Source organism: Heptranchias perlo, chromosome 25, assembly GCF_035084215.1.
Source record: "Heptranchias perlo isolate sHepPer1 chromosome 25, sHepPer1.hap1, whole genome shotgun sequence".
Lineage (NCBI taxonomy): Eukaryota > Metazoa > Chordata > Chondrichthyes > Hexanchiformes > Hexanchidae > Heptranchias > Heptranchias perlo.
In genome coordinates this window covers 17,459,162-17,485,105 of record NC_090349.1, presented here as the reverse complement: position 1 = coordinate 17,485,105, position 25,944 = coordinate 17,459,162, and the positions used below count along the sequence as shown (strand labels likewise).

General features: G+C 39.6%; 1 protein-coding gene across 2 annotated transcripts in view; it reads left to right on the top strand.

Moving 5' to 3' along the window:
* The window catches only part of fbxw8 (F-box and WD repeat domain containing 8), a 140,691-nt gene that overhangs the window by 21,047 nt on the left and 93,700 nt on the right, over window positions 1-25,944 (top strand). For both annotated transcript variants that reach the window (XM_068005699.1, XM_068005698.1), the window contains exons 4-5: window positions 3,185-3,273; window positions 24,253-24,410. In XM_068005699.1, coding sequence (XP_067861800.1) covers window positions 3,185-3,273; window positions 24,253-24,410 — 247 coding nt within the window. The remainder of the gene's footprint in view (window positions 1-3,184; window positions 3,274-24,252; window positions 24,411-25,944) is intronic.

The following is a 25,944-nucleotide window of genomic DNA, read 5'->3' as shown; positions in this document are numbered from 1 at the left end:
AAGCAGCCCGCTTGATTGGCACCCCATCCACCACACTAAACATTCACTCCCTTCACCACCGGCGCACTGTGGCTGCAGTGTGTACCATCCACAGGATGCACTGCAGCAACTCGCCAAGGCTTCTTCGACAGCACCTCCCAAACCCGCGCCCTCTACCACCTAGAAGGACAAGAGCAGCAGGCACATGGGAACAACACCACTTGCACGTTCCCCTCCAAGTCACACAACATCCCGACTTGGAAATATATCGCCGTTCCTTCATCGTCGCTGGGTCAAAATCCTGGAACTCCCTTCCTAACAGCACTGTGGGAGAACCGTCACCACACGGACTGCAGCGGTTCAAGAAGGCGGCTCACCACCACCTTCTCGAGGGCAATTAGGGATGTGCAATAAATGCTGGCCTCGCCAGCGATGCCCACATCCCGTGAACGAATATAAAAAAAAACCCAACTACGTGCTTACCAATGACAACCTGTGTGACCGATCTCATCCTCCTTGATCTTCAACTGCCTTCAGCATTGTTGACCATTCCATTCTCCCCCATTATCTCTCCTCCGCTGTCCACCTCTGTAGCACTGTGCTCTTGTGGTTTTGCTCCTACCTGTCCCATTGCAGTTATTACATCTGTTCAAATAGCTTCTCCTCTTAAGCTGACAACGATCACGTCCAGGGCACCATACTCAAACACATCCTATTCATCCCGTATGTGCTGTCCCATTGGAAATGTAATCTGTAAACGCAGATCAGCTTCTACATGTGAACTGGTGCTACCCAACTCTTGCTCTCTTTCACTCAGACACTGTTGTTTTACTCTCTGGTGACTTGTCCTGCATCAAGTCACGGTGAGTCATAATTTTCTACAGTTCAACATTAGTGAAGTTGAAGTCATTCTGTTTGTGCCTGGCTGATCTTTTTATATACTAAATCCAGTCCATTGTCAAGACTGCCTTCTTTCACCTCCACAGCATTACCTGCTTAAACCACCAGCACTGCTGAAAAATCTCGTCCATGGCTTCACAATCTCTAGGATTGATTTAGTCTGCCAAATTCCCCAAACTGTCCCTCTAGATTGGAAAACTGCACATGTCACTCTGCTTTTTTAAGAAAGGAGGGGGAAACCAGGGAATTATAGACCAGTTAGCCTAACATCTGTTGTGGGGAAAATGCTGGAGTCTATAATTAAGGATAGGGTGACTGAACACCTCGAATTTTCAGTTCATCAGAGAGAGCCAGCATGGATTTGTGAAAGGTAGTTCGTGCCTGACAAACCTGATTGAATTTTTTGAAGAGGTGACTAAAGTAGTGGACAGGGAAATGTCAATGGATGTTATTTATATGGACTTCCAGAAGGCATTTGATAAAGTCCCACATTAGAGACTGTTAGCTAAGATAGAAGCCCATGGAATCGAGGGAAAAGTACGGACTTGGTTAGGAAGTTGGCTGAGCGAAAGGCGACAGAGAGTAGGGATAATGGGTAGGTACTCACATTGGTAGGATGTGACTAGTGGAGTCCCGCAGGGATCTGTCTTGAGGCCTCAATTATTCACTATTTATTAATGACTTAGATGAAGGCATAGAAAGTCTCATATCTAAGTTTGCTGATGACACAAAGATTGGTGGCATTGTAAGCCGTGTAAATGAAAACATAAAATTACAAAGGGATATTGATAGATTAGGTGAATGAATTTCATTTGCCACAGTTTTGCCCAGTGTAGACAAATGTGAGGTCATCCACTTTGGATCAAAAAAGGATAGAACAGGGTACTTTCTAAACAGTAAAAAGTTAAAAACAGTGGATGTCCAAAGGGACTTAAGGGTTCAGGTACATAGATCATTGTAGTGTCACGAACAGGTGCAGAAAATAATCAGTAAGGCTAATGGAATGCTGGCCTTTATATCTAGAGGACTAGAGTACAAGGGGGCAGAAGTTATGCTGCAGCTATACAAAACCCTGGTTAAACCGCACCTGGAGTACTGTGAGCAGTTCTAGGCACCGCACCTTCGGAAGGACATATTGGCCTTGGAGGGAGTGCAGCGTAGGTTTACTAGAATGATACCCGGACTTCAAGGGTTAAGTTACGAGGAGAGATTACACAAATTGGGGTTGTATTCTCTGGAGTTTCAAAGGTTAAGGGGTGATCTGATCGAAGTTTATAAGATATTAAGGGGAACGGATAGGGTGGATAGAGAGAAACTATTTCTGCTGGTTGGGGATTCTAGGAGTAGGGGGCACAGTCTAAAAATTAGAGCCAGACCTTTCAGGAGTGAGATTAGAAAACATTTCTCCACACAAAGGGTGGTCGAGGTTTGGAACTCTCTTCCGCAAACAGCAATTGATACTAGCTCAATTGCTAAATTTAAATCTGAGATAGATAGCTTTTTGGCAACCAAAGGTATTAAGGGATATGGGCCAAAGGCAGGTATATGGAGTTCGATCTCGGATCAGCCATGATCTTATCAAATGGCAGAGCATTTGAGGGGCTGAATGGCCTACTCCTGTTCCTATGTTCCTATGTACCTGCAAATTAATTTTAAGAGCCTCGTTCTTGTCTTCAAATCTCTCCCAAGACCTCACGCCACTTCATCTGGGAAATCTCTAGCCATATGTCTAAGACCACACCAGGCTTTCCCTCAGAATTACTGTATATATTTTGTTCCCTCCATACCACTATTTGAGGCTGATCTTTCAGTTACTATTTTCCTGACTTATGGCATTATTTTCAAAAAACACTTTGCCTTGCTGCCTCTCTCCCTGCCTTCAAAAACCTCCTTTTTTTAAAAATAAATTTCTAAAGCTCTTTTATCTTTTTCCCTGCTCCAAGTTTCTTCATGTGCTGTTCAGTGATCCATTCTCCCTCCCCTGTAAAGCTCTGAGGCAGTCTTGTTCGTGAGAGAGGCTCATAAATGTAAGTTGTTGCCATCAGCATCATAGACAAGACCATGTCCATATTTTTTCATTTGGCTGGTATTCATGAGCATAACCAAACTGCATTTCTATATTATCTCTAAAAGGCCACAATGATCTTCTGAGGACTAAACTTGTACATTACTGGTAGAAATCCAGTTCTGCTTTGACTATTTTTAACAAGCATGTGTCCAAGAATTTGTTGTGAACATGACACTTAAATATGTCTCATTCAGAATGCTTGTTTCGATGTTCTATAAGGTCTTTTATTTCCAACAGAACCGTATTGGAGCTGCAAGCCAGTTGCAATATGATGTGGGAGGAATATTATGTGATGCACATTCATGCAATGGAATGGTAGTTTCTGGGTAAGAAAATATCTGAAGCATTTGAATATTTAGAGCTTACAACAATGTTGCAGAACAATTAAGAATTGCTATATAAAGAGTAATGTATACCTGGGAGTAATCATGGAGGGATGGGAAGAGTCAGATAACCTCATGAGGTTACAAATGTCTTCTGAATTCTAAGATTTTCAAGACTTAAAATAAATACACAAGGGTTTTTATGAGGTATATGTAGAGTTTAATGCATGTGATTTTATTGCATTTTCAGTCTGGTTTCTGTTTGCCAGTGGAAGCTGATGCAAAGTGTGCTCCTTGTGAATTGTCTTTTTTTGAAGTGTTGTATAACTTGAAAAATGTTTTGTTTTTCAAACATAGTGTAATTATCATAAAAAATGTTGCATTGTCTCCTTTTGTAGTTGTGCAGTGTGTTGTCCAGCTTTAGTTTTATATTTAATGTCTAGTATTATAAGTGTAGCACTTAATGGTTGTTATTATGGAAAGTGTGTGTTAAAACAAATCAAAATTAGTTTCTAAATGTAAACAATAAATAGATGTGCAGAGTTTGATAGATTTTGATGTACTCTGCAATCTGGTCATGCAAGTGAAAGTTCTCTTTTTAGTAAATAACATGAGAATATCAGTGTTTGTCTTCAATTAACAGCATTGCATTTTTTGAAACTGCATGCTTCAAAGCTGTGCTTCATGCGATTTTATTCGTGGGGTGTAAAAAAAAGCAGCCATTCTCCCCTTTTTTTTGTTAAAAGGAATTTTAGATCCACAGTTAGTATCTTAGTTGGAAATCCAATATATTGATGGACCAATGAAATTTTTCCTTTCCTGCATTATGAGTAAGGAGGAAATGTGTTGAATATATTGATAAGTCGATGTGAAGAGTTGTTGTGTTCCGAGTGAGTTCAATGAGTATGCAGTTCCACCTGGCAGCTAGCCAAGGAATGATATTGACTACATCTCTAGATATGCCTTAAGGGAAGACCAACCTGCTCTCCCAAATGAGGATGGTTTTGTCAATTTAGTGGGGTATTATAGAAGGGTTGGAATTGGGGAAAACATACTGTAAAGATTGCTAAAAGTTTTGAATCAAAACTAGGCAAATATATTTAATTTCTCATATTTGATCAAATTGCTGTGTTTTATTTCATAGAAACTGAACATGAATCAAAACCAATGGCACTTATATTTTGAAGAGGCCGGGGGTGAAGTTCCATGGAGTACAGGATATGAGTTTGTCTCTGATTAGCTGCATGGCAAATATAAGAAATTGGCCCTTAGTGTTTAACTGGGGTGAGGGGAAGTTGCTGAGTGCAGATAAAAGACATTCATACAGTGAGGGAGGGAAAATTCATTAACCTTTCACCCTAAATTGCTCCAGTTGGCAGCAAATTGCAGTATGTATAGGCGGAAGCTTGGGAGCAACGAGCTATCTGCTCTCAGTTGAGTAGAGATGTGTGATATGGTGGGTGGAGAGTAAACTGATCTAGGATACAAAAAAATGCACAACTTTTTGTGTTGATGTCAATTATTTCACCCATCAGCTCTGTTTTAAAGAAGCTGACTTTGTAATTAAGTTAGGGGTTTGTTTAATAACAAAATATTACCTCAAGGTTAAAGTCATATTGCCTGACACAATTGATGACTCATACTGTTACTGGTTATTTAAGACTTTTTGACTGAACCATATCAAAAGTTGTTTCTGCATGAAAACTGCAGTAGCTGAAGGAAAAACCCAGAGTTTAAAGCAACAATAATGCATATTTCTCCAGGATATTAAATAAAATATTTTAACTAGTGACAGAGAAACAACATTTAAACAAATATATTCGAGTCGCCAATTCTTTCTAACTGATTATTAAAAAGTGGTAATTATAGTAATTTAGTTTAAATTCAGCCAACCAATCCCTTCAGTGAGCTTGGGCTGATTGTTTTGTTCTTGAATGCTGTGCATCTATCAGTAAGGAGATTAATAAGAAACTAAATTTAATTTCAAAACATTCAGTAGACAAAATTACATGATTTTAGCAAAGAAGACAAAGTATTTTCTGCAGTTTTGAATACAGGCCTCAAAAGGCCCAAGAAAATGGATTCTTACCTCAAAGTTTTAATGATGTCTGAATGCCTTTGTGAACCCAGATGTGTTACAAAACTGAGCACCCAGTGTGAGACTGATTAATATATTAGATGATTCTCACTTATATTTTGGTGAAGTGATTGTGCTTGCCCGCCAATTGCATCATTATGCAGTCATAAATTTTCGAAAGCTGACATCGTAGTGATGTGGATGCCTTATTTAGAGTTCATGACCATGGTAAAGGTATTGCCTTCCAGTGTAAAAACTGAGCTTGTACGACCCTTCATCTTTTATTAATGTATGTAAGTGTTTGCTGAGTGCTGAGTGGGAAATGACAGCACCCAGTGCCACAAACGATGTTTTGCAGACACCTGTTTCTAGAATGATAATGCTTATAACTGCCTTTTTGCTTTGTCTGTTGCTGATTTGTGTTGGTCCTTATGGACAAGTGATTTGATTATATAGTAACAAAACATCACTTTATTGTATTTGTGAATTGGGTTAGAATATTTTAGGAGTTTTGTTACAATTTGGTTATAAGACATTTCTACAACTGTGAAACATGGGGCAGGTGAAAATTCTTGAGGCACTTTTATATTATAGGAGTGCTGCTGATAGAAAATGCTCAAGTCTCTTTTTTACCTGCGATCTAAAATATAAATGCCCATGCTCAGGGAACTGAAGATGTTGATCTAAAAAAGTGCTACTGGTTTAAGGAAGCCAGTTTCAGTGAAGTAAACTGGTTGTCGGTCTAGTATGTTTCCACTGATACAGTAAATGGGTCTCTGCATTCCACAGTGGAGCCCATCGAGGCCCATACCCAACTTCAAAAGTAAAAAGGGGGACAGCAATGTATTGATGTTGCTCTTAAACAGGAAGGAAATAATTGTGCAACATAAAATACCATTTGTCTAGGTCAGGTTCTATGTATGAAATGTGAAGTTGCTAATAAGTAGTTGCTTTAATTGGTGGCAGTAACAGATGCATTGTTACAGTTATATAAAGCTCTGGTTAGACCAAATCTAGAGTACTGTGTTCAGTTCTGGGCACCGCACCTCAGGAAGGATATATTGGCATTGGAGGGATTCACCAGAATGATACTGGGGCTAAAAGGGTTAAAATATGAGAACAGGTTGCCGAGACTAACTTGGCTTGTATTCCCTTGAGTATGGAAGATTAAGGGATGCTCTAATTGAGGTGTTTAAGATGATTATAGGATTTGATAGGGTAGATAGAGAAACCATTTCCTCTGATTCAGTTCAGAGCTCAGAGCAAGGGGGCATAACCTTAAAATTAGAGCTAGGCAGTTCACGGGCAATGTCAGGAAGCACTTCTTCACACAAAGGGTAGTGGAAATCTGGAACTCTGTTTTCCCCCCCCCCCCCCAAAAAAGCTGCTGATGCTGGGTCAATTGAATATTTCAAAACTGAGATTGATAGGTTTTTGTTAGGCCAGAGTATTAAGATTTACGGAATCAAGTTGGGTAGATGGAATTAAGATACAGATCAGCCATGATCTAATTGAATGGCGGAACAGGCTTGAGGGGCTGAATGGCCTACTCTTGTTCCTATCATCTAGTAGGTACAGCGCAGGAGGAGGCCATTTGGCCCATTGTGCTTGTGCTGGCTCTTTGGAAAAAGTTATCCAATTAGTCCCATTCCACTGCTCTTTCCCCATAGCCTTGTAAATTTTTTCCCTTCAAGTATTTATCCAATCTCTTTTGAAAGTTCCTATTGAATCTGCTTCTACCACCCTTTCAGGCAGTGCATTCCAGATCTTTACAACTCGCAGCGTAAAGAAATGCTTCCTCATGTCAGCTCGGGCTCTTTTGCCAACCACCTTAAATCTGTGTCCTCTGGTTACTGACCCTTCTGCCACTGGCAACAGTTTCTCCTCATTTACTCTATCAAAATTGTTCACGATTTTGACCACCTCTATCAAATCTCCCCTTAACCGTCTCTGTTCTAAGGAGAACAACCCCAGCTTCTCCACTCTCTCCACATAACTGAAGTCCCTCACCCCTGGCACCAGTCCAGTAAATCTCTTCGCTCTCTCTAAGGCCTTGACATCCTTCCTAAAGTGTGGTGCCTGGAATTTAGCACAATGCACTATGTTCCTAATAAGCCAATGATAATACATAAATGGACTTGCTAATTAAAGCTGTACATGTGGGCTATAAAAGAACATCTGAGAATATGTACTATTTGTGTGGGCTTTCAACAAATTACATTTTCATCAAATCAGAAGATTCATAGCTTGCAAAATACCAATTGTTGCTAACTTTCTGATTGTACCAATCACCTCCCAAAAATGTTAGTTTTGATATTGTTTTGATTTATGTTTAGTATTTTTAAACTAATCTTAAATTGTTGTGGTGTATTTGTTTTATTGGTCCTTAAGCAGTGACTGGTTTGAGAATTGCAGTGCCTGTTTATTTTAGATGTTCCATAGCCACTTGGAGAGATGGTTTCAAAGTTGTTATAAGACTCAATAAACTAAACGTAAGAGAGCTGGCTGCTAGACTGATTTCACAGGCTTAGTTATTAGTATGAATGATGAGTTTTGTTTGTTCTCAGCTGTTGGGCAAGATATCCTACTACATTGTGAAGGAAAGTTAACAGTACTTCAACTCCTTATTTTTGTAGAGCCACAAATAGGCATTATTCCTAAATGGCAACAGGCACAATCACTGGCTGGGAGAGCTGGGAATTTCCCAAACAATATTTCACTATGTCCAAAGCTGGCATCTTGGGCCAAAGCCCCACTCCTCTCCCTTTTACTCTGCAACTTAAATTATTTGCCACACCCATGATACTTAAGATCTCAGAGAGGTGAGTGAATGAGCACACCCAGTGAGAGAACTGCGAGTGTATTGTGTGAAAGTGCTGTGCATGTTTGAGAATGCTATGCATGTGCAGTATATGTGAGAGCAAGAGTGCCATGTATGTGTAAGTGAGAACTCGAGAGTGGTGATTTTGAGCAAGTGCAAGAGAATGCCATGTGTGCCAGATCAAGAGACCGCCATGTATGTATGAGTATTGTGTGAGAGATCGAGTGCTTTTAAAGGTGCTTAAATGCATGCTATTTTCAATGCTTGTTCTTCAGATTTAGCATCTATTAAACTATCCTGCACATAGTTCATTGAGCTGAAAATTGATCTTCATGACCTGGGCAATAATGAGCTTAATGAAAAATTAAGGGGTGTGTGAGCAGGGCATGCAGAGCCCAAACTATCATTTTGTTGATGGTTCCACCTAATTTAAATGACACAGCTGTCACATACTGTTGTGGGCCTTTGCAAAACCCAACAGTGGTTTCATAGAAATAGAATATACTGTGTACATGCAACATATATATGGATATTGCACAGCCCAAAAAATCACCAATGGAATTTTGAAGAGTCAGGCCCCTGCGAGAAAATTAGTGCAGTCTTAAATAACTGTAATTATGAGGAAAATGAAAAAAGCCCATACATTTTCAACGACTATATGAATTTCATTGTTCTCTTGTAAAACAAATCTTTTCACAAATCCATTAAACCATTGTGCTTCATTTAAACTGAATTTAATGACAAGCACTTTGTGTAGTCCATTATTTTTCTGTTAATTTCTCTTAAGCCCCATCATCGCTACGACACTGTACAAGTTCTGTCAGCTGGAACTGGATGGTACAGGAGATAGGCAAGAGCCTTTCACATCTGACGCCTTGGTTCAAATCCAGCCCAGACTGATGGTATGAAAGTCTCCATTGCCTGCTTGCTGTAAGGGTCCTATGTGAAATAAATTAGACAATCTCCATCCGGTTCTTAGTAGGCCGTAGGAGAGCCGGTGTCGGAAATGGGGGGAAAAAAGTCACCCTGATGTAGTAGGGATGTTTATCTGAAGTTAGGGCAAGGCACTTAGGGGGAGCTTTACTCTGCATCTGTTTCTTCTTTTCCTTGCCTGTGAGTGCTTGTTGCTTCCATGGTTCCCTAAAATGGGAAAAATTCCATTCCGCAGCACAAACATCCCTCACCTTAATGAGTACAATGATTTCAAGAAATGTGTTCTGCCAGCTGAATGGAGCAGAGTACTTCTACTTCTACTTCTATGAGACAGGTGTTGCTGATTGATTTAGGAAATTGGAGGCGTGCATACACACTAGACGAGATGGGAATGGGTAGAGGTGCACTTTTTTTCTCTTGCCATTTTTCTCTTGTCTTTTTAAGGTGATGAATCCTTACTGGGGTTCAAACCCACAAAACTGAGCACCTTCCAGTATCTTGTTTAAAATGCCATTATTCTTATGTGAGCAATGACCAGCTGTTTGACTGTTTGGAGCGGGAGGGCATGACAGCCAAGCCAGATCTTGTCCTTATCCAGCCTCCACGCTTGTGCATTTTCACCAGGGGTTGCTGGATGCAATCAGGAGCAGAAACTTTGGATGATTATTTATCCCCCTTCATAATTGTACCACCCCTTCCGATGCCCCAGCTTTGATCAACTAATTTCAGAGACCAGGGTTCAAAACTGGACTTTCCTGGTCAGTATGCTTCAGTTACTCACTAGATAAATTTGCTGAGCCATCAGTGGAACTTGCAGTGGGTTAGCACACTGTCTTTTCATGTCTTAAACCCTGGATTTTGAATCCAGAACAGATTGAAAACCGGATAGTCACCTCTCTCTGACAGTTGAAAGGACTTTTTGCCACAAGAGGTTGATAGCATCAGTCCAGTTGCAACACAGCGTGGTCCATAGCATAGACCTATCCAGAATTTGGTATAATTGGCAGGCTCTCTCGGGTCATAAGGATTATGAGATATGGGAAAGAATTATGCTATTCTGCTATTATAACAAGGAGATGCTTTTCTGACATTAGTTAAGGCATGTTGTGGAGTGAAATAGAGAGAGCTTTAACCTACAATTACCTGAATTGAGAGTTTGTGATGCTGACAATGAAGATGTAACTGGATATTGATCTATTCCCAGCACAGACATCTCCCAGCCTTGGTGAGCCAACAAAACATCAATAAGACTCAACTGAGGTTTGGAGTAGTAGATTTTAATCATTCATCTGAGGTGATAATGCCAAACTTAGTGGGCTAGTTTGATTGAATGAAGTGGATCACATTGGTCTGCTAGATTCAAATCTCTATAAACCGTGGGAGTCAAAACCCATAGAGGAAGACACCATCATCATTGACTGAGCTATTTGTAAAGTTTAAATTTTTGATGAAATTGAAGTTGTATAATATAAGAAATGCCATTCAGACTTTAACATGTTGATTGCTAACATTTCTTACTAACATTCCATCTAGACTTGGAGCTTCTGTGTACAACAGCTCCAGATCAACAGATGCGTGAATTTTGAAAGCTGAGTCCTGTAAAATATAATTAAGGGAACCTATATGGAACTAGTTTTTTTTTTAAATGATGAACACAGTGGGGCTGATTTTCCTGACCTTTGCCCACGGGGAATGCATATTCATTGGGTGCAAAGATCAGGATGAAGAAGGCTGAGATCTGTTATCATGGGTTTCCAATCCTTGGCATTTCCTTAGGATTTCCAGGGCTTCGCTGGTGGGAGTAGCAGCACTGGACCTGCATCTACAATGGGTGTAGGTCCAGCGTTGTTAGTATAACGAGGCGGGTGAAGTGGATGCGTTCCCAGCCTTACGGTTCTAGATAAGAACATAAGAAATAGGAGCAGGAGTATGTGGTATGGCCCTTTGAGCCTGCTCCACCATTCCATGGCTGATCTTTGACCTCAGCTTCACTTTCCCGCCCGATCCCCATATCCCTTGATTCCCCTAGACCCCAAAAATCTCCATCTCAGCCTTGAATATATTCAGTGGCTCAGCATCCACAGCCCTCTAGCCCTATTGGGGTAGAGAATTCCAAAGATTCACAACCCTCTGCGTGAAGGAATTCCTCCTCATCTCAGAGTTGAATGCCCAGCCCCTTATCCTGCGACTATGCCCCTTAGTTCTAGCATCTCCAGCCAGGGGAAACAATCTCTCAGCATCTACCCTGTCAAGCCCCCTCATAATCTTATATGTTTCAATGAGATCACCTCTCATTCTTCTAAACTCCAGACAGTATAGGCCCATTCTACTCAACCTCTTTTCATAGGACAACCCTCTCATCCCAGGAATTAACCAAGTGAACCTTTGTTGTACCGCCTCTAAGGCAAGTATATCCTTCCTTCGATAAGGAGACCAAAACTGTACACAGTACTCGAGGTGAGGTCTCACTAAAGCCCTGTATAACTGTAGTAAGACTTCCCTACCCTTGTACTCCAACCCTCTTGCAATAAAGGCCAACATGCCATTTGCTTTCCTAATTGCCTGCTGTACCTGCATACTAATTTTTTGTGTTTCTTTTACAAGAACATCCAAGTCTCTCTGAACACCAACATTCAATAGTTTCTCACCATTTAAAAAAATATTCTGTTTTTCTATTCTTCCTACCAAAGTGAATAACCTCACATTTCCCCACATTATACTCCATCTGCCACCTTCCTGCCCACTCACTTAGCCTGTCTATATCCCTTTGCAGACTCTTTGTGTCCTTATCACAGCTTGCTTTCCCATCTAGCTTTGTATCGTCAGCAAACTTGGATACATTACACTCGGTCCCTTCATCTAAGTCATTAATATAGATTGTAAATAGCTGAGGCCCAAGCACCAATCCTTGCGGCACCCCACTAGTTGCAGCCTCAACATGAGAGTGACCCGTTTATCCCTACTCTGTTTTCTGTCTTTTATCCAATCCTCTATCCATGCTAATATATTACCCCCAGCCCCATGAGCCCTTACCTTGTGTAATAACCTTTTATGTGGCACCTTATCAAATGCCTTTTGAAAATCCAAATACTGGTTCCCCTTTACCTACCCTGCTGGTTACATCCTCAAAAAACTCTAATAAATTTGTCAAACACTATTTCCCTTTCATAAAACCACATTGACTCTGCCTAATCATATTATGATTTTCTAAGTGCCCTGTTATCTCTTCCTTAATAATGGATTCCAGTATTTTCCTGACGACCAATATCTGGCTGACTGGTGTGCAATTTCTGGTTTTCTCTCCCTCCCTTCTTGAATAGAGGGGTAACATTTGCTACCTTCCAGTCCACTGGGACCATTCCAGAATCTTGATAATTTTGGAAGTTCATAACCAATGCATCCACTATCTCTGCAGCCACCTCTTTTAGCACCCTAGGATGTAGGCCATCAGGTCCAGGGGATTTGTCGTCTGCTTTTAGTCCCAATAGTTGGTCGCGTACTTTTTTTAAGTTCCTCACTCTCATTTACCCCTTGGTTCTCCACTATTTTTGGTATGCTTTTTGTGTCTTTTGTGAAAACAGATACAAAATATTTGTTTAATGCATCTGCGTTCTATTGCCTGAAGTTATTTCAATGGGGCACCCAGATGCAGCAGCGCCCCACGAAGCTGATAGTAGGAGCCTGCACTGGAACCCTGCTCAGATTAAGTAGTCTGAGGAGGCCTGGAAGAAAATCAAAGGTTGGGGCCTTTTTTTAAAAAGGCTGCTGTTCTCCAATAGCCGCTAAAAGCCTTGAGGGCAGTGGGCAGACCAGCTCCTCTTTCCTGCCCTAGTTCCCCAAAGTAAGACTGTGTGAGGGAGCACACGAATTCAGCACAGCTCGGCTTGGATGGGGCACAGCACATCCAAGTGTCAACATATGTAGGGGTGGGAAAACTGGCCCGTCGTCTTTAGCTCCCCAGTAGCCTCATGGATAAAGGCACTGTCTGATGTTCAGTAAGCTACCAAGACTAGTAGTTCCCAGCTTCGATCCCTGGCCTGTTCAACTGAGTGGCAATTGAGCTGCTTCATTTGCTTTTAGTGCTTCTATCTAGAGAGGAAAATTCAACCAGGGTTCCCTCTCCTGATCGCTATCCAGTGACCCCTGCTGGTATAATGTACATTTATAGACGTCAGTTGATAACATATCGGATGTATATGTGATGCCCTCCATAGTCAAGTCTCCTGCTGGCATTCATTATCTTTGCTCACACATAAAGACTGACTATTTGAGTAAGGTACTGAAAGGCTGTCTGTGTTCAGAACCAGCACCTTCATGAGAGAGGACAGATGAAAATTAGGTGGAAAATTCTCTTAAGTAAAACAAATCTCATTCATGCTATTTGACTCCATTTGACTGCTATCTATAACATGGAATATGTTTTTGAAAAGTGATTAGAGTTTGAGGATTCTTTGATTGGAAATTTTTGGTAAACAATTGTCTTCGTTCTACTGGGTGTGCTGTACCTGTCATAACCTGTGTGGTTTTACTTACCTGGCAATTTTATTACAAGCACGCATTGTAAATGCTTTTAAAAGCTGCCACATTAATGGTACTAAATCTAGTTTTATGGTAATTCCATAAGAATCTGTCAACAATTTGATTCAATTGCATCCATCTCTTATTTAATTTGCCTCAAATTAGACAATTTCAGTAGTGCAACTCATAGGTCTTTCCAGTCCTTTGAGACTTTCCCTCTTTTTTCCCCCTGCTAATTTACTGAGTGCAACGAAGAAGAACAGAGCAGAATTTCATTTATTGATTTGATGAAATATGAACTGTGTGGCAATACAGTCCTGTGACTTTTTCTCATGATAATAGAACCTCATGTTTACAGTCTGACATAAGCCAATTTAATCCAGCCCATGTTCAGATCATCTTGTGTATATCATTAAAAATTTACCAAGTGGTAGAAGTGATTGTATACTCGGTCAACCCTTGATCCTTGCCATTTGAGGCTGTTGACTGGTTACCTCATTCTCAATCAATGTTGTACAGTCCTGGTTTTCTTTCGCTTCGTCTTCGACTTTCTGTCATTTAAACCCATTTATAAAGCACTTCATAAATATCAACCACAGTTGTCCACTGTAAAGTTCTTACTCTGTCTGCAACTTGGGATAATCCAGTAATTGATTAATTTCATCACGCAAGCTGGGTCACACAATCTTTTTTTAAAAAAACTTACACAATAGATTTTATATTGTGTACTTTTGAAATGTTTGATTAGTTATATTTTTACAATAATTTGATTCCTAAGAACTCACTATCTGTAGGCCATTTTAAGGTAATCTCTTTTGATACCCATGTTGTCTTTTAAATAGAGCAAATGTTTTTCTTTAAAGTAAAGTAACATAAGGGATGGATTTATGTTTGTGGATCCAAGCTTTTAGTTTGTATTCTTGAAGCTTGGAATGTGCAGGTTGAAAAGCAGACACTTGTACGGAGGGAGCAAGAATGCTGATCTCAAGAAATATTTCTGCGCACAAAGAGTGTCATCGTATGGAATAGACTTAGAGGAAGAAAAGTGAAGTAAAAATCCTGCAATCTTTTAAGAACCAATTGGATGTTGAAGTGGAGGGATTTTAGGATTTCTCAGAATTGATGAATTAATATAGGCTGAATGGCATACAGGACAGCCGTCCATGGGCTGGTGTTGTACATAAATGATCTGAAATCAAATGCAGAACAGGATGGGTTGAGACCTGGAAGCAAACTGTTGGCCTGCAGTTTCACAACAGGGGAGAAAATGTGGAAAGCAAAGCGAGTTTGCTGGTCATAGATTCTTATAGCACAGAAGGGGCCATTTGGCCTGTTGTGCCTTAGCCGGCTCTTAGAGCTGTCTAATTTAGTCCCACACCCCAGCTTTTTCCCTATAGCCCTGCAAATTAGTCCTCATCAAGTGCCTTTTGAAAGTTCCTATTGAATCTGATTCCACCACCCTTTCAGGTAGTGCGTTCCAGATCTTAACAACCCTCTGTGAAAAAGTTCTCCTCATTTCCCCCCTAGTTCACTTGCAAATTATTTTAAATCTATGACCTCTTGCCAGAGGAGACCGTTTCTCTCTCTACTTGCTCTATCAAAACCCCTCATAATTTTGAATACTTCTATTGGGCCTCCCCTTAACCTTCTCTGCCCGAAAGGAAACAATCCCAGCTTCTCCAATCTCTCCACATAACTGCAGTCCCTCATCCCTGATATCATCCTGGTAAACCTCCTCTGTACACTGTCCAAGGCCTTGACATTCTTCCTAAAGTGTGGTGCCCAGAATTGTACACAATACTCCAGCTGAGGCCTAATCAGTGATTTGTAAAGGTTTAGCATGACTTCCTGTTTTTGCATTCAATGCTCCTATTTACAAAGCCGAGTATCCCATAGGCTTTCTTAACCGCGTTATCAACTTGCCCTGCCACCTTCAAAGAATCATGAATATGCACCCTCAGGCCCCTCTGCTCTTGCACCCCCCTCAAAATGGTACTATTTTGATTGTACCGTCTCTTCGTGTTGTTCCTCCCAAAGTGCATCACTTCACACTTATCTGCAGTAAATTGCATTTGCCATGTGTCTGCCCATTTCACCAGTCTGTCTGTGTCCTCCTGAAGTCTGCTCTACCCTGCTCACTATTTACTACATTGCCAAGTTTTGGACCATCTGCAAACTTTTAAATTATACTCCCTATACCCAAGTCCAGGTCATTTATGTATAACCAGAAAGGCAATGATCCAAATCCCGACCCCTGGGGGACCCCACTGCATACTTCTCTCCAGCCAGAAAAACATCTGTTCATCACTATTCTCTGCCTCCTATCCCGTAGCCATTTACCCAAGTTACCACCGTCCCTTTAATACTACGTGCTTCTATTTTCCGAAAAAGTCTGGTATGTGGTACTTTATCAGATCCCTTTTGAAAGTCCATATATACAATATCTACTGCACTACCTTCAATCCTCTCTGTTACTTCATCAAAGAACTCAATCGGGTTAGTCAGACGTGATTTGCCTTTAACAAATCCATGCTAGCTGTCCCTTATTAACGCATGCTTCTCCAAGTGAGAATTAATTTTGCGCTTGACAATATTCTCTAGTAGTTTTCCCACCACTGACGTTAGACTGATTGGTCTGTAGTTACCAGACTTATCCTTCTCCCCTTTTTTGAGCAGGGGTGAAATATTTGTAATGGTCTTTAATAATTAGCAGAGGGTATTTTGCTGAAAATCATGGGTTGGCTTTTACTGGCATAGGGATACAGATATTCTGGTGATTCATGAACCTCGTCAATAGTCAGTCAAAGAAAGTCACACGTATGCGGTAGGTTTGTTAATCAAAGCGATTATTTAAAACGTTCACACAAGCATGAAATAAATCAAGCAATACATACAACCCTGCTCTACTTTACGCACTTAAGTGGTCGCAACATGATTATTTAATGATTTGAACAATTCACACAAGCAGCAGGCAAATCAAGCAATACATACAACCTTAACAACCAAGGATTTCAGCATCCAGGCAGAAAAGTAATCAGCTCTTGAGGTTGTTCTTTTTGGACATCCTTCCTTTAGGTTAAGCTTCTTAAAGCTCCTGAGACTGCTGTAAAGAAGCTGCCTCGGTATCCTATCTTTATATGATTTTTGAATCCAGGTATAGCCTCGTCACCGTGTGACACTTGCTGTATTCTCTTATCCATGTGAATCCAGGTGCAGTTATCTTTCCCAAGGATGTTATCTCAGTGCTGTTTTTCAAGTTAACTATTTTGAGAACCAAAGTTGTTTTGAGCCTGTTCGAGCTTCTAGAAGCTTCTCAACGGTTCTGCATATTGCTGCTTTCGTTCTTACCAGTTGTTGAAAACTGAAGCTTGTTGAAGTTTCTACACTTTTGCAGTTTTAAACTTACTGCACTTTGCTATCTTTGCAGTTTTAAATTTATACTGTCCAAATGTACAATTGTAATATCCAAAGGGGCAAGTTAACCCTGTCCTTCAAATGTAATGTCCAAATGTCCCAAAGGGTTTTGAATTTACAATATTCAAGGGGTTTTACCATTGCCCTTCACTGGGTTCTGATCATCCATTATGGTCTGGATGAGGCTACAATGGTTGTGAATAAACAAAGGGAATTGAAATAAATCTGTTGAGTATGAAAAAAATAAATTGATGAAAGCTGCATACAGTATACTTGTCTAGGTTTTTCAATTTTCTTAATCCTTTTGCACGTTGAACGTATGGTCTTGCCCGAGTAGTTAATAGGTCATTTAAGTTTGTCAGGTTGAGTTCACTAGATATCGTAGACTGATGAGATAGTAAACAGTATGTCCCCTGTTATGACCTTCCTTACCCTTTGCCATGTTGGTTGACCTCATGTGCCACATTATTGCTAAGATAATAAAGATTCACACCAGCAGGAGCATCTTCAAGATAGATTTAAAGCTAGAGCAGAAATTAGACATTTTAAAACGTGATAATATAATGAATAGCCATTCCAAGAAGGAAATGGTATGCGTGTTTGTTTTCTTCACAAACTCCGTTTTATATTTTTTTTCTCCGAGGTCAATCTCACTCCCATTGGAAAAATGTTATCAAATTGTTCACCCAATAATCTAATTTCTTGTTCTAAAACAGTCTGTAAATTACTGTTAGGAAAGTGTCGATGTTAACATTATTCTTGGTTTTAATCTTCCTATTCAACATTGGCAAAATAGCCACCTGACCCCATAAACGATAAAGAGATAGTGTTCTCATGATGCTCGGTCCCACAAGATACTGCACCATGTTTATATGGAGTGGGGGACATGAAGACAGCAATGATGTCTTTGCTTCACCAATCACTTATGATTCTACAATTTATCTTAATTTTTAGTAAGGTTTAACAAATCTGAAAATTGTATTGGAATTTTTTTCTGCTGCAGTGATAACAAGCCGTTGCATCAAACCTGATGCTTAGTATTGCTTTCATGTAATGATGCTGCCCCTTAACAAAAGGAAGAAAACAATTATTGAGTTGAAATATCCAGACTGGCAACATTTCCTGATATTAAATGTCTGAAGAAAGTTATTATTTTAGAAACAATGTCCTTGTTATACTTAGTCAATACAATTATTGTTGCATTTGATTAAACTTTCAACCAGCACTGAGCTCCTTTTTCACTAAGCAGAGTGCACCACACAGGTGGCAATGTAGCTCAGGTCCCCCAGCTGCATGTTGCACCTCACACATGATATAACACCATCCTAAATTGTTGCTGCATCGATTCTTCAAATCATCGCTTTATGAAAAAAAAAATCTTTTTACTGCTGACCTTGCACTGCTTTACCATTTTGTCACCTGCCATTTTTAAAAATTTGGTTTGTTTCCTGTTTATAAGTTGACAGTTCCCCTGCTGCTTCTACATATTGCGCCACGTCAGCTGAGTTCCCTTCTTGGACAACCAGTCCCAATGTAGCAAACAGCTGCCCGTGTTGAGAATCGTCTCCTAATATTGTGCGTCTCATCACTTTCAATGTTTGGGACCTACAGGAACTTAATGACTGGTTATGCCAGCAATTACTCCAAAACTGAAACTTTTTGCTGAGAACCATGCAAGTTTACAGCACAGAAGGAGACCATTTGGTGCATTACATCAGTGCTGGCTCTTTACTGGAGCAATCCAAAACTAATCCCACTGCACCACTTTTTCATCACAGCCTTGTATCTTTTTCTGCTTCAAATATTTATTGCTCAACCCCTCCCTGTAGCAAGGCATTCTATGCTCCAACAATGCCCTTTGTAAAGAAATTTCTCCTAATTTCTCTCTCTGTGATGATTTTAAATTGATGACACATTGTCAATGACGCCCCAACCAGAGGAAATAGTCTTTCGGTCATTCTATCAAAACCTTTCATAATTTTCAAAACCTCTAATAAATCTCTGCTGAGCCTTCTCTTCAATGGAAATAGTCTCCCCTCATAACTATAGTTTCCCATCCCTGGCATCATCCAGGTCAATCAACGCAGAATGCGCTCTATGGTTTTAATGTCCTTTATATACTGGGATGCCCAAAATAGTACTCTGTGACTTAACCAATATTTTGTAAGAATTAATAATTACTTCTTTACTCTTGTACTCTATGCCCTTATTAATAAAATTCTATTGGCTTTTTTGTGGCTTTACTTGCACCCACACTTATAGAGCATTATGTATTTGAACCCCTAGGGGTTCATCCACACCCTTCAATGTCTTTCCATTAAATGTATAGTCCTATTCCTCATTTTATCCTCAAATATATTGCCTCATACTGATTCAGATTAAGACACTTCTGCCCATTCTGCTAACATATCTGTCTTCCTGAAATCTTTTACAATCCTCCTATTTTTTGCCGTCAGAAAATTTTGAGATCTTGGGGGTAAATGTAACCTAACCCGGCCAGCGAGAAGCTGACAGGATTGGATCGGCTGCCATTACTTTCCATTCAAATAAATGGGAAGCAAAATTGGGTGGGGTGTAAAATGGGTGGCTGGTCTGATCCCATCAGTTTCCCACTGGGCGAGTTCAGTAAAAATGATCCCCTCTGTTTCCTAAACTGAAGTTCAAATCATTTATACATACCAAGAACAAAAGTGGACACAGCACTCACCTATAGGATGCACCACTTCCAACACTTCTTCAGTCTCAGCAACACCCATTTACAGAACTCATTATTTCCTGACCACCAAGCAAATTTCGATCAATTCTGCTACATTTGCTCTTAGACCGTATGCCTGAATTTATCTAAGGCTTTTTGTGAGATGGATTAATCCATGCATTTCAAAATGTTTACTAATTTTATCTCAAACTTGATTTAAATTCAAATTTTAAAGTTTTTTTCTCTTGTTGAGGGAATAATTTTTATTATGCAGATGTAATATACAGTGGGTGCAGAATTTCATATTATTCAATGGTATATTTCTTGCTAAATTTGTAATATCACAATGGAACATTTTCTAACTTCAGCACCCATTGCAAGCTTTAAGCACTTTGTGAAGTATAGTGCAGTTAAATGCAGAGTGCAGTTAAATGCAGAGTACAAATGTGCCTCAGTCAGAAGAACATACCTCCCCTACTGTATCCTTTTCCATTTCCATCCTGTAGCCTTTGAGTGAGACTGCCAATTTAATGGCATTTAGGGGCTGTTTATACTGTGGGACATTTTACTATGGGACATTTTACTGTGTTAAAGGTGCTATATAAATGCAAGTTGTTGTTGTTGTGGGCCTGTGCACACTAGGACTTGCAATGAAATACACAAGCTTATTTCCTGGTGCCTTACTTTCATTGCATCAATCTGGGTTGAATTTCAACCAAGTGCCCAGAGGTGAGCAGCCAATATCTATTCCACTCCAACATCTAGTCTCTCATACTTCAGTATTTTTTGAGGTACAATTCTGTTTACAGTTGCATGTATTTGTCACTGACTAAGCAAAGATATTGTTGTTAACAACATTTAATTCACCCAAGCTGTTAATTAGTAAAGCTGAAGTGCTTGTGTTTTTTAAAAATTCATTTTTGTTGCCATGTTTCAAAGACAATGGACAGCATAAAAACTGGGTAGTAAAATGAAAGGCATGTGTACACATGGGACATTGGGGAAAAAGATACATTAGCAAAGGGCTACGTAGCCAACAAGTACAATAGTGTTCTCGGCAACCAGGCAGGGTGCCCACTACCCACAGTAAGCACATGCCATTCAGCAACTGCTGCCAGACCAAAGCAGCAGAAAATTATGCAGGTGGTTTTCATCAGCAAAGCCTGTCGTACCACATATTGGAGGAGCAGGGAAGTATTGGGTCAGTGTCACATCATTATCAGCAATAGAAGAATCCTGGCTCATATCTTAAAGGATTTGTCAGAGTGAAGTTAGACCCTGGTTTAGTTCATGGGCGTGGAGTCTAGTTGTTTAGGTTGAAAGCTAGCCCTTTTTCCTTCAGAAAAATCTCCCAAGTTGATTATTCCATGACCTGCAGGATTAGCCATTATGTGCTTTTGTTTTTAAAAATTAATTGCTGGAACAACTGTACCCAGAACAGTCACATTATATTTTCAGTACCCTATCCACCCTCTCTCCCCAATTCTAGATATTTTATATTAATGTACTGCACTAACTCTAAAGTCTGTAACTCCATCAGCCATTCCATAAATGTTCAATTTGGGCAGGAAATTCTGTTTCTATTCTATAGCCATATAATGTTTTTAATATTTGTTCAGTCATCCATGAAATGTGCACAGATTAAAAAAATACATACCTTTTTAAGTCTACAGTTATAAATTAGTATCCTCTGTCAAAAGTATTTTCTGTCCTGAAATTTTTAAATCTTTAAATACTGTTATTTTTTGATCATGTATAATTACAAAGCCATCTAAACTTCAAAATAAATTATGTAAAGCTGTTTGGACAATACGTTGTTGCAGTACTCAAGTGGAATACCAGTTATGGTGTACTTAGAGCTGTTGTGTTTTTCTTCTTAACATTAAAAGGACACTATAACTTGGTTAAAGGTCCCAGGTTCAATCCTGGTCTGTGCTGAGTTACATGATCTCATCAAGAACAATGGTAGGGGTGCTACATTTGCCCATTGCATCTTGGATTAGGGAGGGGAAAGTTGTCCATTGTCCACGTTCCTGATCGCTAACCAGAGCTCCCACAAGACATGCATGTTTGTGGACTTTGGATCAGAATAGAATCAGGCTTACCTGTGAATATTCTGCCTGAATGCACTGTTCAGATTCACACATGAAGAATGGCCTTTTAGGCAATGTAATGTAAGGTAAGGTCACTGGTGCATGTGAAACCGTATGCTAGGAATGAAAGAACTTGCATTTATATTGGGTCTTTCACATCCTCCGAACATCCAAAAGTGCATCACCACCAAAGAATCACTTTTGAAGTGCAGTCATTGTTATTGTCAATGCCTTCAAGAAAGAAGGAGGAGAGGGTAAAAAATTGGTGGAAAAAGGGGAATAAGAAGGGCACTATCTCATAACATGCTTGCCAAACCTTGTCTTGTTTGTGTATGAACACATGGTGTGATGTAAGTTATGTTGAAAAACATAATTTTTTCATGATAAAAATGGCACATGACTCTTATGGCTCTTCTACCTCTGCAAACAAAACAAAAGAAAAGAACAATTTTTTTCATGAAAATTTAAAGATGGAATAATTTCTTGGCTTTGCAATAATGGACATTCAAAGTGAGAGGGAACTTTCAATGGTTGATGAGCCTGCCCATGTTGGACTGATAAGAATATGGCAGTTTTGGTATTTAAAGTACTTAATGATATTTCCATTGGTTTGCATTTTGATGAGGATTTAAGGTAGTATTATTGAGTTGCCAGTCTTAACTAACAGCACCAATTCTTAGATACCAGATATCATTGGTACAATTTTCGTCCTATCACTCTACTAATCATTCACGCACAGCATAGTTTTAATCTTGGATCATCAATTGCATTTTGTCAGTTGGGGGGGAGCAGAGAGGGAATGAGGGAGAAACAGAGGCTGAATCAACCCAGGTTGCCTTTGCGCAGCTACTAATTTTCGCTCTGTGCATGTGTAGCAGGTGTTGCACCCTCAAATACTTCCTCCAAATAGTGTCTGTGGAGGGACCCACAGCAGCAAAGGTAAACATTGTAATTTTATGGAACAATGAAATCATTTTAAAATTTTTGTATGTGTAATTCTATGAGATCGTGTTCAATTATTGGTAGTCTAGTGATGAATTATGTGCCTACTATCTCTTCATTTAAATCTATAGTGGCCTGGGTTGTGTGGTCTGTGTTCCTGGCAAGAGTTGGTATGCAGCTGTGTTTCCTGGCAGTCTGTTGGTGATTGTGCCTTTACTTTACATGGTGCTTTGGTAACTAGTCTCTGTGTTCCCTGGCGGAGTGGGAGGAGTAATTGTTTTAGCTATGCGTCCATATTCCCCACCAGCCATTCAGGAGACATCCAAGATATTTTTTGGGGACGCTTGAATACACTGTCAGGATCAATCTTCAGCTTCATGAATATTTGAATTGTAGGGCCTCCAAAACTGAAACCAAAAGGCAAAGTGGCTTCCTTTCATTAAACTTTGGATTTTAAAAAAAATAATGGTAGGAAAAGTCTGCCTGCTTTTGAGATTACCAAGTAAATAACAATCTTTAAAAAAAATCAGTAAAATGTTGTCTAACTTCTTGGAAACCAGATGAATTGCTAGAATTTGGTAATAAGCACTCTATTCTGGCTATTTAATAGTTGTTAACCTTGTGAGCTAATTGTTGTTGAATCATTGTTTGCTAAACATTCAGTTGGTGTAACTTGAACTAAATATTTTATTCTTGCCAAGGTGACGTATATAATAATAGTGCTATTTAAGTAAAAGCAAAATACTGCGGATTTTGGAAATCTGAAATAAGAACAGAAAATGCTGCAAATACTGAGGTCAGGCAGCATCTGCTATTTAAGTATATGGGTTTGAGGTAATTTAAGTGTCTCAGTTACACTGCTCAAATTCAGTTGATTAAAATGGTTACCTTTTAAGTGTCACCATTACTGAAATACACCTACCTAATCTCCTGAAATAAAAAGTTCCATTGGTTAAAAGTTCAAATTAAACAATCTGTCATATATTAAAGACTTTCTGCCTAAAAAATATGTTCGAGAATCAACTCTGTCTCTTTTATCTATGTGATCTAGGCAGGGACTTCCGCTTGTGCGCTCACCAACCTGTGATTTTCCTTCTGCTCATTGAATAGCCAGGAATATCGTTGGCTAGTGAGCAAAGAAGCAGAGAACCCCAGCAATAATCTATAACTAACTTGCAGTCATACAGATTATTATAAAAATTGTCATTTTAAATAAATATCTATCTCAGCAGCTTTACAGAAGAGATTATGGCTCTTTGAGATGATTGATGATAGGAATGATCACTGCTATTTATCTAGTCCGTAAAACTGGATAAATTTGCATTTTGTTGATATCGCTATCTTCTGTGGTTTAAATTGTGCTCAGTGACCGCATTTGCAGCTTGTGAGTCGTAAACATTATAGCTGCTGATATTATTTCCAATTAGTATCTTCAGTAGGTGGCCAGTATTTGGAATAAACAAGCAGATAATTGAACTGGTTCTTTCAGATACACATCAGGAGACGTGAGAATGTGGGACATAAGCACCTGGGACAGCAGTGCCTTGTATCTGGAAACGTCACGCAGCTCTGCAGAACTTGGACCACAGCCACACGTCTCTTTTGTGAGGATAAATAGCACCATAGCAGTGGCGGCTTACAAGGGCGGTGAGTACCAAAAACACCACCACAGGGCTGTTGAACAATTAACAGCAGCAGCTGCTGCAGACATTTACTGTGAGGTTTAGAAAGGAACACTTCTGGCCAATAATCTAAATGCATTAGTGGGCAGCACAAACACATTACCATTAAAGTTGCTATTATGTCATTTTAAAAGTGTAATGCCAGTATTTCAGTTCCAGTATATTCTAATGGGGGAAAGGAGCATTTTGGCTCCTCGTCGAGGATGTGAATCTAGTTCATGGAGCCTTTCAAAAAGGAGTACCTAAAAAGACACATTTAACAGCAAAATGACACGGGGAAATAGACTGAAACGCATTATTCAGTGGCATGGTACAGTTTTTAATGTTTGACTATAATATTACGATCGATATTGTAATCTGCACCATTATATTTTGAACATAGGATGTTAAATGATGTGGTTGCTAGGGTATAACATAAAGCATGAAAAGAAAAGCATGAGGAAAACTTGGGTTCATCTTTCATTGGACAGTTTTTTTTCAATAATTTGTGCAGTGACCTACGTATAAAATGCATGGAAAACTTGGAAATGGCGTACAAGGAGAGCGTAGACAGTTTGCACGGTTTCATGCCCCCTCTCAGACACAACCATATAACACTAGTTAAACCATCACTATTTTGTACATTTTTCATAGCCACTTTCAAAATTTCCTCAGCAAGATGAACAGATTTGTTCTTGAGACTGTCGAAAACCCCAAACAAAATGTGTCAGAGTGATGACCGTTGTGATGCATTCATGATGGAAAAGTCTGACAACACTTTCTGGTTAGCCTCACACCAAGAACGTTTGTTTGAGTGAGGTACCAGAGGGTTGCCAATATCTGTGGAACCATACCCCTGTATGATCACCACCTGAGATTGAAAAGAGCAGAAAATTGACCGGGAGGCGAACTCTAGCCGGACACTTCGCTGTCATCAATTAATATTATTGTTTTACTGCAGAACTGTCACCAGGATGTTATAGATACTTTTATACATTCAAAATGCAGTAAATAGTCAATTGGAACAATATCAGTAGCAAAAGAAAATAATGAAGATTGTAGAATGGCACAAAATAACCTGAGAAATAGCCAGCATGATGGAGATTTGAACCTGAACATTTAATTCTATTATAATGACAGCAGGCATCGGGAGAATCATTTCATTTTTAATTAATTAATTAATTGGGTGCGGAAGCTATTTGTCAGAAAGGAATTGAGAAAGCTGGAGCACAGAGGTTGGGAAAGACAGGGAGTGCACCTCAATGAGTGAAGTACTGACAGAGTGAGGACATTCAACTGGGAATTTGGTGAGTGTGGAAATTCATTGGTAAGTAGTAAATGTGTTTTATTTTAACTTAGTTTAAACTTAAGTTAATAACTTTAAAAAGCTGCAAGTCAGTGCTGCCAACAGTGGCAGTTTGCAGTTAACAGACAATCTGCTGTAAGTCGGGTTCCTGACTAGGTGTTAATTATTGTGGCTGGAAGTTGACTAATCAATTGTAAGTGGGCTGTGTCAGAAA